The sequence below is a fragment of the Podarcis erhardii genome (genome assembly GCF_964252035.2).
Source record: "Podarcis erhardii genome assembly, chromosome: 7".
NCBI classification, from domain to species: domain Eukaryota; kingdom Metazoa; phylum Chordata; class Lepidosauria; order Squamata; family Lacertidae; genus Podarcis; species Podarcis erhardii.
This window is the reverse complement of record NC_138511.1, coordinates 78,840,772-78,854,291: the sequence shown is the minus strand read 5'-3', so window position 1 is coordinate 78,854,291 and position 13,520 is coordinate 78,840,772. Positions and strand designations below refer to the sequence as shown.

At 43.0% G+C, this 13,520-nt stretch overlaps 2 protein-coding genes and 1 long non-coding RNA gene across 3 annotated transcripts in view; all 3 read right to left on the bottom strand.

Annotated features, from left to right (window-relative positions):
* LOC309346252 overlaps positions 1 to 13,520 on the bottom strand; it is a 195,887-nt gene that overhangs the window by 104,320 nt on the left and 78,047 nt on the right. The window lies entirely within an intron of this gene.
* LOC309346065 (phospholipase A2 inhibitor CNF-like) overlaps positions 1 to 13,520 on the bottom strand; it is a 56,095-nt gene that overhangs the window by 25,978 nt on the left and 16,597 nt on the right. The gene's annotated exons all lie outside the window — the stretch shown is intronic.
* On the bottom strand, positions 4,427 to 13,072 carry LOC309346635 (phospholipase A2 inhibitor and Ly6/PLAUR domain-containing protein-like). Its single transcript, XM_081870525.1, has 5 exons — positions 12,879 to 13,072; positions 11,410 to 11,526; positions 8,338 to 8,493; positions 5,639 to 5,776; positions 4,427 to 4,961 (listed from the first exon to the last, which is right to left on the bottom strand). The coding sequence occupies exons 1-5, from the start codon at positions 12,925 to 12,927 to the stop codon at positions 4,786 to 4,788; spliced, it is 636 nt and encodes a 211-aa protein (XP_081726651.1). The 5' UTR covers positions 12,928 to 13,072; the 3' UTR covers positions 4,427 to 4,785.

The window sequence follows — 13,520 nt, the reverse complement described above, 5'->3', positions numbered from 1 at the left end:
AATGTTGAAGAGTGTTTGCTGCGAAAGGCCATCTAGTTTTCCATACTCAAGAGAAAAGTCCCAATCATATTGCTTTGTTCTTTCTAGTTTTAATATTCCAAGTACTCCAGGGGCTTCTCTCTTCTTCTTTCTCATCTTTCGCAGGTCTGTAATCCAGAGGTCTTCTTGCTCATACTCTAACGCTGCAGATTTCTGGTTGATATTTTCCACTTGTAGTGTCTGAACTCCTTCTTTTTTCTCTGTCAATTCCAAAGGCATCTCTTCCTGCTCAGCTGCAGAGTTTTTATCGTACATCTCCTTTGTGCATTCAGCAGAGTTGTTTGTTTCAGGATTCAAGGTCATAAAAACTTTACTCAGAGCCATACTCTGCTCCTGCAGGATTCCCACGAGAAAAAACATTTTTTCTATCTCCGCCAGTAATTTTCCCTCTGCAGCCATTGTAATGTCACTGATTCCCCCTAGGGGGCTTTCAGTTATTTAGTAGTCCTTTTCCAATAATCTGTTACTTTGTTATTATCAATACTTTGTTTCCAATCGCCTCAGTCCAAATGTATCAGCTTTAATTCCAAGAGTTATTAAATAGCAAAATTCTTTACTTTGTCCGCCCGTTTGACAGCTTCTTTGACAGCTGTCAAACTCCTTTCACTTCTTCCTCCGGGACCCAAATAGGACACTCCCGGGTTTTTTGGGGGGGATACACACAAAGTTCCAAATTCCCTTTCTCTCCAGCACAAAAATCTTGTTCTATCAAATTTGTGAGAAACTTTTAAATCATCAAAACAGTATTCATTCCGCCTTAATTCTCCGTTCCTTGCTTTAAAACGTCTATAAGTAGAGGGGGTGCGGACTTCCCTTTAACACATCCCCCGATCGTGCCGAATTCACAGGATAAAATTTTTAAAGTCCAAATTCCACTACTCACGGGTCCTTTGTTATCCAGTCCAAATTTTGGGAAGAAAGTCAGCGCTCTCCGGCCATGGCTTGCGGCTTCGCTCTACTGAGGTAGCGGTCTACTCTCAGCACCACGCCGCTCTCCGTACCCTCTCCGCAGCCTTTAAAAAGGCTCTTCGTGGGTCGGGGAGGGCGCTTAAGGTGCCCACCGAGTCACCAAGTCCGCAGGCTTCCGCGCCTGCGGTTTCTGAGGGTCCCCGTGTCGCCGGCACGGCAAGACCCGTCCTCAGCAGAGCCGATTCCCTCCGGAGCTCGGAGGGAATCCGCCATTAGCCGTTCGCGCTAACCCGGAAGTCTCCTTACTCCCATTATTTTTAACAAACAATACTTATTTTTTTTTTTTACAGTGCCTCTTGAAATCCCACTAGCGTTGTATTTATACCACATATATTTTTCAGATAATCCACAAATTTTCCCCAGTCCTCGATGAACTTTTGGTCTTTAATATATCTAATTTTCCCAGTTAATTTATCCAGTTCCGCATAGTCTATCAGTTTTGATCTCCATTCTTCTATCGTTGGTATCTCCTCTTGTTTCCACTTCTGGGCCAACAGGATTCTGGCTGCCGTTACAGCATATTGGAAAAGCTTACAGTCCTTTCTTCTTATGTCTTTTCCTACAATACCTAAAAGAAGAGCTTCGGGTTTTTTCACAAAAGTATATCTTAACATTTTTTTCAACTCATTATATATCATTTCCCAAAAGCTTTTTACTTTCTTACATTCCCACCACTGATGAAAGAACGTCCCTTCTTTATCTTTGCATTTCCAACATTTGTTATCAACCTTATACATCTTTGCTAATTTTACAGGTGTCATATTCCATCTATAAAACATTTTCATCACCTTCTCTTTCAGTGACGTACATGCCGTAAATTTTATATGCTCTTTCCACAATTTTTCCCATACCTCAAATTGAATATTGTACCCAAAATCCTTTGCCCACTGTATCATTACCGATTTAACCTCTTCGTCTTTCGTATACCATTCCAACAGTATCTTATACATTTTTGACAGAGTTTTATACTCATTATTTATTATGTCTTTTTGGAAACTTGATTCTTTTTCCACATAACCTTTTTCCTTCAGATCTTTTTTAAATATTTCATTTACTTGGAAGTAATGCAGCCAATCATATATATATACTCTTTAACTTGTTCATATGGCTTCAATTTCCATTTCCCTCCCTCATTGGTTACCAGTTCACCCTATGTAACCCATTTTTCTCTCATATTAGTCTTCTTCACACTCATTACCTCTAACGGGGACAACCAGTGTGGGACTTTTGGTTCCAATATATTTTTATATCTTTCCCAGACCTCTATTAAAGAACCCCTGAAGATGTGGTTTCCAAATCCTTTGTGAACCCTCTTTTTATCACACCAAAGGTACGCATGCCACCCAAATCTGTTATCAAATCCTTCAAGGTCTAGTAATTCATTGTTTTCTAACTTTATCCATTCTTTTAACCAGCATAAACATGCTGCCTCATAATACAGTCTCATATCTGGCAGGGCGAAGCCTCCTCTTTCTTTTACATCCGTCAATAGCTTAAATTTTATTCTAGGCTTCTTCCCCTGCCAGATATACCTTGAAATCACTTTTTGCCATTCTTTAAAAATTCCTATATCCTTTAATATGGGTATGGTCTGAAATAAGAATAACATCTTTGGTAGCACCGTCATCTTTACCGTGGAAATTCTTCCCCAAAATGATAATTTCATTCTGGCCCACACCTCCAGATCTTTCTTTATTCCCTTCCAAACCGGGATATAATTATTTTGATACAAGTTGATATTCTTAGGTGATAACCAAATTCCCAAGTATTTAACCTTTTTCACCACCTCTATCTCAGTTCGTTGCTGCATCAGTTCAATCATATTTTGTTCCATATTTTTTACAATCATTTTTGTCTTTCTCTTCAGTCTGAATCCTGCCACCCTTCCAAATTGTTCCATCTCATTCAATACCTCCTTTATACTTTCTATTGGTTCTTCCATAGTCAGTACCAAATCATCGGCAAAGGCTTTAACTTTATACTCATTTAGACCTACTGTTACCCCTTTTATTCCCAGAGTATCTTAATATTTTTTCATTATTTAAGTTTGTTTCCTTCCCCCCCCCCCACTTACAAAAACAATATTTTGCAGAGAAATGGATGACTCATCATTTTTTTTTTAAAAAAAAAAGCTTTTTCAAAGCTCTACTGCTTAAATTTTAAGCCTTAAAACTGCTAAATGACAAAACAACACAAGTTTTCACCAGGTACATGGGGATCACCACTTGTGTGCAATTGGCACGTGCGGGTAACACTTACACCTGCACCCAAAACTGCACTGAAAGGGGGTGGGGCAGAATGGGACAGGGGTGGAACAGAGGAATGCCCTGTAATGGAACCCCATTGTAAGTGGCTTCCACAGAAGGAATGCGGTTGGTCATGGGTGCTGTAGACTCAAAAAAGGTGAAAACCACTGGTGTAGGGTTTACTCCTAAGCCTTTTCTTCTCCTGAAGATATCCCACAAAGCAGTGGAGGTTTAGGGTCAGAGTTTTCCATTTAGATGGTCTGCTTTCCCAGGCTGATGTTCCCCATCTGCCCCTCACTTCCCTCTACATCATGTGCAAAAAAAGAAAGAAAACCTTCTTAACCATTGCTCTCATCTGCTCAATCCGCCAGAGCTTGCTTTGCATGCAGCAGAAATCCCTAACTCAACAAGGGTTTGAGACCCAATGGCTACCCTCACCTGGTTTAGCTAGCCATTCAAAGCCATTTCCTGGGGTATGGATGCTGTCACTTGCTGAGAGCTGAGAGCAAGGGGGGGGAAAGGTAGACAAACTACCCCAGAATGAGCACAACGTGTCCTCCACCAGAGGTAAAACCCCTCCCCTAACAACTCATGCACCCCACATTAAGTATACAGAAACACGATTGGGTTCTGGGCACGCTTAAGGGATCTGACTTTGCATTATGCCTTTACCCCTAAGAAACAAAGTACGTACTGTCTTTTGACTTTGGATTATGTCTGGACCTCGCCTTTCATGCTACACCTGTGTTTTGGCTTTAGAATGTGAATGGTCTTGGGACAATTTGTCTTGAGGGTTCCTGACATCAAGGAGGAAGTTTCAGTCTATAGACCTTTCCAAACCATACAGATTTTTGGTTCCTTGGAATTCCTGAGAACCACCAGGTACAAGCTGCTATTGAAATTTAATTGAATATTCCTCAGAATCAAAGCTTCTGGAAACATTTGAATGGTGGGGGTGGGTGAGCCAAAGAAATCAGTCACTAGTTAAGTCAGGATGTAACTGGACAGACAATTGAGATCTTTTATCTGATCTCTAGTTTCTTTACATATTTGCAGATGATAGTGGTGTAATGGAAAAACGAGCCTTCTAGACTGAGCACATAACAAAGCCAGAAAGTGTAATGCTTTTCTCTTCATTTAGCTTTCCTAGTAGAACTAGTTCCCCCTACTAAAAAAACCCCCAAACTAAAACCTGTGCCATTAGGGGAAAACTATTAATATCCTAGATTACAATTTTCAGTTTTCTTCTCGTTCTTGGCCTTCAGAAGTTAACATTCATTGTGCCATCACTGCATAGAAATTATTCACTTGAAAAGCCCCAATGCAAGAAACAGAATTTGTCTGCTTTATCAATTTATTCAGATCACAATTCAAATGGAAATACCTGTGCCATATTTTCTCTAACTACAGCTCCCAAATCTCAATTTCCTGCCCTCTTGCACCTGCCTCCAGCATCTTCAGCATCTCCAGAGATCTTCCACAGCCTGCCGCTGATAGCACAGTTTCCTCCCAAGTCCCACAAAGGGCACATCTACAGGCCAGAAGTATAGGATGATGGCTCGGCATCAACACATGTCGCTTGGGTGACATTGAACGACACAAAGCCATTCAGTCTTCGCTTTACTCCTGTTGGGATTGTTGTTATGAAATTACAGAAATCTGGTGTTGCACATCCTTTGAAAGCAGCCCACACTAGAGTTGTACCCACTAGAAAGAGAAGAATGTTAATATGAGTCAGGGTGGACTTAAGGACCCGGCACACTTGGGGAACCTGCAGGACCCTTTTACCCCCACCCCTGTTATGTTCCCTGAAAATTCACAAGATGTATTTTCATTCCCCCAAAAAAGACACTGAAATGAAAGATGAAGCAGAGTAATATGAGTCAGGTTTGGCATCAGGGTGTGGCATTCTTGGGCAAATTTCAGGACCATTGCACCTGAGAACAGCCCACTTCTGATGTCTTCCATAAGCCCTGCTTTCCCTTTCTTCCCTGTCTACTTGTATTCTGACCAGACCAAGGCTATTGGGTGAAGCCCACATTTGCGAATTTAGCCACCAATTTAATTTTCCCCAAAGCCCACAATACAACATGCCTCCAAGGCATGTAGAAACTCAAAATGGGAATGACAGCTTTGTACATATTTGCTTCCATGCGATCAGGAATTTCCCAGGACTGTCTGGGGGTGGGTCAACACCATGCCAGTGACTGAGGAATGGGGCAAGCAGTGTAAAGAAAACTTTAAATTCATCCCCTCAAATAAAACACAGATCTCCACCCCATCCTTTGCTTTTATCACATTTGGTCAGAAAAGGGTCAGGTAGCAGATGGCTGAAAGCTGCTTTCCCTCATCCCCACCCTCTGCTAATTGGCAGTTCTACTCACCTTGCTGCATTATACCAGCAAATGTTATGCACTTAGTCTCTCCAATAGGGCAGTTATGGGTGTCGACGACCACACAATCGTTTGCATTCCTCGTGAAACAGAATGGGCACTGCAGTGGACCAAAACTCCCAGGTTGCACTGGCAAAATGAGATTTATGGTTAGCAGATGGATTCCATTTATTCTGACATGACTGGTTCATTCTGGCCCTTATTTTCCAATTCGTACAAAGGGTTATCACTCCCCCCCCCCACCGGCATGGTGTTCTAAATGTGTCATCAAATTTTCCAGCTGGGAAAATCTAATAAAAATATTGTTGAGTGTTGCTCATGAGTATGGCTTCTGTATGTAACATATGCAAGTCTTTCCCAGAACACGCATCTTGGTGTCTACCTGCTTCTGCATGAGAGTGATCTGAATTGTGTGAAATGAGATTGACAATTCTGCCAGCCAGGACAAAAGCAGATTGGCATTGATCCTTACCAGCCTATGAGATGAAACAAGGCTCCCCCACAGATTCTAGGATCCAGGCTTACTCTTTTGAATGGAAGATGATACTTTTCTACTATCCATGATAGGCATTTATAGTGGTTTCAGGTTCAATCTTGGAGTGATCATTGTGATTATCATGATTAACAAGATCATTTGTTGGGAATAATGATACTGGGTACATACTGGTTTGCTGTGGGCAACAGCCACCCTGCCCCTAACAATGAAATGAAAATGCTACTACATTCAGTCAAATCTTAAATAGGATCTAGTTTTGACATTTTAGAAGGGTTGTTGCTTCTTTCATTACACTTCATGGAATGTGACAATAGTAACACACCCAGTTATAAATAAAGTCACACTAATAAATATGTCAATTCCCCCCACCCTCATATATAAATTGATAAATATGTGCTCATCTCTTGATTTTCCCAGACATGCAAAAACTATTACTTGCTTTTTGAGCGGCAAAATTTCATGACCAAATGGAAAAGCACAACATCCCCACATCAGATTTTATGGGACTCGTGAAGAGGAGTCCAATCGCTTTCCAGAGACACTAGGAAGACAAACCTATCACCCAGTTATATTTTGCCTCTGCAACAAAGTAAGCAAAACACAACACAAAGGAATACAGAGAAATAAAGAAACACAGCTCACATGACTCTGTATGCAATTACATAGAACTTCTCAAAGATAAAATGTAAAAACAAAACATTTATACTCCACCAAGTGTCTGTTTCTTTAAATATAGCCTTTACTCCCAGTATATTAAAAAAATGGCAGTGATCTACTCATTGTCGTTGGAGGGAGGAGGATTCTCCAGAGTTGTTGAGTATTTTTTAAGGGAAGAGTGACCAGAGTTGGTGAGCATTTTTGCAACTGCAAAACCAAAATCATGTTCAAGTACAGTACGGGATGTCTCAAAACCAAAGTTCCAGCCAAATGTACCTTCATTCAATCAAGAGAACAGAATCTCTAGAAATATACTTGTTGCTAAAACGTGTTCTCCCTAACAGAGAGCATGTGTTGCGGTGGGGACCAGCAGGCCACCCCACTGTTGCTTGCCAGACCTGTTTGGATGTCCACAGGTAGTGATTGGGCAATTTGAGTCTCTGGGGAGACTTTGATGTTGCCAATTTGGAAGTGGGGTCAAAGGTTTTATATACTGGGCATGCAACCTTCGGCGTCCTCTTGGGCTGTGTGTACCGGGTCACCTGCCCACCCTCCCTGAATTGGGGGGTTGTTTGCTTTGACCTTGCTATGCCTGTCATGGGGTCGCCTGCTGTTGGGGCAGGGGCCTGGTAGGAATTTTGTCCATTTGGCTGATTGGCTGGTGCCATTTGGTTTTTGCCTACTGCTTAGCAAATCGTCACAACTTGTAAGGTTTGCAGTTAGGCATTGGTTAAAATTGATGGGTGGAGGGGTAAGTGCCTACCCCTCCAATCGTGGTGCTGCAAGGGAATACCGTTAAAGGGGCTTGCCTCCTTTTCGTCCAAGTCCCTGGCATCGGGCTTGGGCCGTGCAAGCCCTGGGAGCATGCGGGTGAGAAGTGAGGGACTGTTGCCCAGCTTCATTTCTCCCCAATATTGTTTTCCCTGACTGGCTTCTGCTGGAATCCGGAAGTCAGTTCTGTCCCTGGGGCAAGGACAGATAGTCGTAACCAATGCGTAAGCAACCACTCACATGTGTGTATTTAAATAAAATTGTGGCCAAAATCATGCCAAAAAACCTTAAACAAAATTGATGTGTGAAGTGTGAGTTTATTTGGGGTGGCTTGGGGACCTCGACACACAAAGGATAATCCAGAACACTGGATGAAAACAACCCACTTTCCAGTGAGTGTTGTAGCCTTACTCTCAATCACTCAAACCACTGTGATAGAGCCTCAGCTGTGTGAAATCCCAAGTGGGACTCTGACGACGAGATCGCCAGATGCAAATCTCTGTTTTGAATGTCTTCTTTCAGTCGGTCCACAATGGAATGATAAGACAGCAAAACACTTGTTCAAGTAGGTAAGTCAGCTCCATACACATTCTGTAAGGGCTGAAGTATATTATGCATATATTATGGAAAGGCTATATTTAAAGGAATGGACACTTGGTGGAATATAAGTGTCTTATTATTACATTTTGTATTTGGGAAGTTCTATATTTTGCCTCTGGGCAAGAATTGTTGATACAGAAAATGTCCAAAATACTAGGGCCCTTACATTGAATAGGGTTTTCATTGCATAGGTCAGTATTGCAGCATTCAGCTTGCATCTGAAAGAATTGGAGGGTTCCTCCAGAAAAAGAAAAGGTGCCTGGGATACAATCCTGAGTGTTAGCGCAGTCACTGTAAGTAAGGCTGAGGATGTCTTCAGCAACTGTGAAGAAGAATTAGAGAGGAATATCAAGTCAATCATTTTTGCCCCAGATTTTTTTATTGGGAGATTTAATAGATACATAAAATGGAATGTGTTTAGTTTGATGCTGTGCACTGGTGCTATAAGAGTGGTGTCATGGGCTGACTGGATGCAGAGGCAAGGCAGCAAGCACCAGGTGGGGAACCCCCAAGGGAAGAAGGCTCAGAGCCAGGGGCTTTGTTGTGGGACTACAGTGAGTGGTCAGAGGGATAAGAGGGAGATGGAGGTGTCAGAAACTGAAAAGATAACAGGGTTTAGTGAGCAGGAAGAATCTGAGGGAGAGAGCAGTCGAGAACCAGAGGCGGAAGGGAATGGGGTCCAAGAGGCAGCAATGAGTCAGGCTGGCGAGGAAGCCAAGCTGTCTCTCCTTCCTGTGCCAGGCAGCTCCCCTTCCCCCCAGTCTCCCAGAATCTGGAGAGGTAAGAAGATGGTGGGGAAAATATGGGCAAGATGAAAGTTAGCTGACTTGTGCCAATACATGCAGGTCCCTCAATGTGTTCCCTGGTCATTCCTTAGTCAAGCGTTGGCTTAATGAGTTCATTATTTCCATTAATTCCTACGGGAACATTTTTTAATCCAGGGTTTTTCTGATCTCCCCAACCCCTTTTCAATTATTTATTCCTGAAATGGCTGCAGCCAACCACAAAAGGGAAACAGAGGAGAAACTGATTTCTCTGATATCTCCTGCTCCCTGAATTGGCCGATCTCTCCTGCTCTCTGATATGTTTGATCTCACTCCCTCACTCCCTCCCTCCCTCCCTGCATGACTTCTGCCCAAAAATAGCTGCTGCCAACCTGCAAAGCATAAACAAGGAAGGAAGGAAGGAAGGAAGGAAGGAAGGAAGGAAGGAAGGAAGGGGGCAAACTTTTGCTGTTCGAATATATAAATCTGCAGAGAATATAGCAAGGTTTGGGCAAAATGTATTACATTCAGATAAGTGAATTTTAACATTGTAAAAATGTAAAAATGATAGCAGGACCTAGGGGAAGCAAGGAAAATCATTTTAAATCATTTTAAATGGTGGTTCTCCAAAATTGGGCAAAGAGGCTATGACTGAGAAGCATGAATAAAATTCAGAAGTAACCAAAGATATATTTTTTCCATCTGAAAACAACAATAATGATTTATGTGTTCCCTTGGCTTTTAAATTTTACAGCAGGAAGCTATTTAAGGCTGAAATCTGAACCCCCACACATCTGGGAGTAAGGCTCACTGAATTCATTGGGATTTGCTTCTGAGATCACATAGGATTTGAATTTTAGTGCATATAGCATGAATTTGGTCAGAAACAATACTTCAGAAAGAAGAAAAGCAAAGAGCACCTCTATACATCAATGAGTAGGAAATTATATACATTTTAAAACTATGTACCTATTAATGTATCATGTTGTCAGGCCTGCCGCTAGGTCCCAGCTCACAGAGGACCAGCGCCCAGTGGATGTCATATACAAAAGTCTTTATTGAAGTTTAGTTTCCATTTCCAAGCTCTGGGCGCGCAGACCCACGTCTTGACGCTAGACCGGCTAAGTTCCCTCTGACTCGCTGCTGAACCCACACCAGTTTAAGATTCTAGCCTTGCTCCACCTCCTACGCTGTTCTTTCCTCCTCTGGGTCCTTCTGCCCTCTGATCTTACCTCCTTCCTGGATTCCTCTGACGCTGACCCCCCTGAGTCTCGCCCTTCCTTTCGGCGGGCTTTAGGACCTGGCTCCCTGTCAGGACTCCCTGCTGTGCCGCTCTCCTGTACATTTGAACTTGGCGCGCGCGCCCAGCCGGTAACTTTCCTTCTGACCGTTTCCCCGCTCCCTGATGTGGGCGTTGCCAAGCCTGACTCCTCTCCTCCCGCTGGAGATGAGAACACTGGTCCCGACTCCTGGGACTCCCCCTCCCCACTGCGCTCTGGTGGAGAAGCTGGTCCTGATTTCCAACTGCTGCTCAGGGACTCCCCGCTGGCCCCTCCCTCCTGGGGCTCCCCCCCTGGAACCCCCCTCGCTCTGGCCATCGGTGCTCCCTTCTGTGAGTCCTCCGATTCGCTAGAGAGGCTTGTGGATTGACTCTGCCCACTGTCACTGACTGCTCCCCCTTCGTACTCCTCCTCCTCACTTTCGATTTGCTCACTCTGCTTTGCCTCTGCTCCTGAACCCCTGACACATGTGTATACGTTTAAAAGTAGTTCATTATAGAATCTGTGCCATGTTTTGATTGAATGGGTAGATGGAAGGACATTTGATTGATTGTCCATTGTCAGTGGATTCCTACAACATCCCATGCAGGAAGATGATGGGGGCCAGAAAGACTATACACTAGAATCTTTTCTAGGCCTGGTTCATGCCAGGGATCGTGCCTGATCCCAACAGCCAACCTCAGCATTCTCAATTTCAGCAGAACATCTAAGAAAATCAGATATAGAATTGTTGGTTTACAATATCTGACTGTATCATATTTAGGAGGCTCCTGAAAAATGGACTCCCACATACTCAGCCTTGAAGTGTTAAAAAACCTAAATCAACCTTTTAGCTTTTTCACTGAAGACAGAACATTTGGAGGGGAGAAATCTTGATTAAGAGATGAATCACTAAATATGTCAGGTGCTCCCCTTGTAATATCATCATAGAACTCAGAAATCTTTCTGCAGAATCCTTCATCCCCATTAATAAAGTTGTAGTCCACATAATTCCTTCTGTGAGGAGAAGATGTTGCATGCAGGCAGACTCTTCTGTATATTTTACAGAAGACTTTTAGGCTTTTAGGCTCACATGTGTATGGATTTTACTGTAATTCTTTGATCGCACAGAGCATGGTAATTTCTGAGTGTGTGGAAGGCCTCCGTTGAGAAGGGTTCTTTGTACATGGGGGGGGGGGGAGAAACCTTACTCACATATATCGCTTTGTACAGCAACTTCACGGCAAGTTTCTTCTGAACATTTACGTGCCTGTCGCAGGAGACAAGTGTTCTTGTACAGATATAGACATGTCATACATTGTAGTGACGCTCCTACAGAGAGAAAGGAAGATCACAAAAGCTCAGTGTCATGATTGTATCCCACAAGGCATCTCCATTTTGGTGACTCAAGGAAAAAAAGGTATAAAAAGACAATTCTTGGATGCCAAGAGAGAACCCCAGTAGCAACTTAAAATCACAAAATAGACAGCAAAATAAACCCTTAATATATAACTTTCTAAGTTCTTTCCAAAGTTCTCCTCTTTTAATTGCATAGAGAAACACCACACATAATATCATAGGATTTTAAATTTGGAAGGGACCCCACAGGACATCTGCTCCAACCCCCTATGATGCAGGAATCTCAACTAAGCATCCATGATGGATGGCCATCCACCCTCTGCTTAAAATCCTCCAAGAAGGAGAGTCCATAACTTCCAGAGGGAGACCATTCCACAGTCAAACTGCTGTTGCTGTCAGAAAGTTCTCCCTGATGTTTAGTTGGAATCTTCTTTTTTGTAACCTGAATCCATTAGCTTGGGTTCTAGATTTCCTGCAGTTGTGACTCTAAATAAGTAATTTGTTTACTCAAAATATTATGACTTCCTTGAATAAGTGTTTTGTGGACAGTCAAGCAATCTTCATAATGAGACATTTCCTCTTTCATCTGCTGAAAGTATTTTTTAAAGTTCTGCCACATCTTGCTGAATCGACTTCAAGGCTTGAATCTGAGCCAGGATTTCCTTCAACAAGTTTGTATAAGAATCCTCCTCCGCCATTTTCCCTGGCTCGGCAGATAATGACGCAGCTGGAATTAAGCTATCTGCTGTTTGCTTAGATCTCTACTCTTAACATGCCACTGCAGTTCTGGAGCAATAGCTCATTAAAAGCAAAATAATATGTGATGAGAAGTTTTATTTCCCCACCCCACCCCCTTCCCTGCATGCCCAATTTGCTCCCTAATGGAGCAATCCAAACCTAACATAGCGTGCTGGCAAGTGCAGCAGGTGGAGGTAGGGGGCCACAGCAGCCAGGAACAGAGTCCAATGGATGCTGGGGCAGTTCAACCCCTCCATGACATCAGAACACTCCATTTAGGGACTTTTCCTTGACAGGAAGGAGATCTTTGCAGCAGGGGGAGCCTGCTTGGCATCAACATTCCTAGATTGCACTCCTTTGGTGTAAAGATAACTATGATAGTGTTAGGGAACTTTGGTAACTTGTATGATTCACTTTCTCATCGCACCAAGATTCCCAGATTCTCCTGCTCTTCATCCTAATATCCATCTATTCAATACCCCATCCAGGAGCACATGAAGTTCTTGACCTCCTTTCTCTAGCTCTACTGACCCCCTCCCTATTCTAGAGGAAGTTAATGGAACACTGAATCTCTGGTGTCTACTCACCTACTGAAAACAAGCTCAAGAGGAGGCCTGTGTACAGAAGAATTCTCATGGTGTTCGGATAATCAAGAGCTGAGAAGGACTTCAAGAAGACCTGGTCCCACAAAGGCAATGGATACAGATATGAGCTTACAGAGGAATTTATAGTCAGAGATGGGAGCCTCAAGCAGCACTTGCGAATGACTGGTTTAATGAGACGTGGAAACTGGCACAAATGGAGGCAACATGTTTTCCCAGAAAGCATCTGATGTGATGTTGGAACACAAAGCAATTTTGAAATTGCATGCAATCTTTTCCAGGGACACCATGAAATTTTGGCAAATGAGAATCCACGTTATCCCCAGTGTTCTTCACAGTGGATACAGGAAAGCATTTTCACAATCATATTCACAGGGGTCAGAGACCCCTCAAGTATCCTGATTTATTTGGGACATCACGGATTGGCAGAAGCTACCCCAGCTTCTGTTCCCAATCACGAATGCCCCAATTTTGATCCATCGCACCGGTCATGCCAGGTGTTTTAGGGTTCCGCTGTCCACAAACAGGACCAAAAACAGGACCAAAAAATGGAAGGAAAACTTACCTGGACCTCCTCTTGTGGTGGTTCATCTCCAAGACCAGAGAAGGAGGTGAAGATAGCTGTGC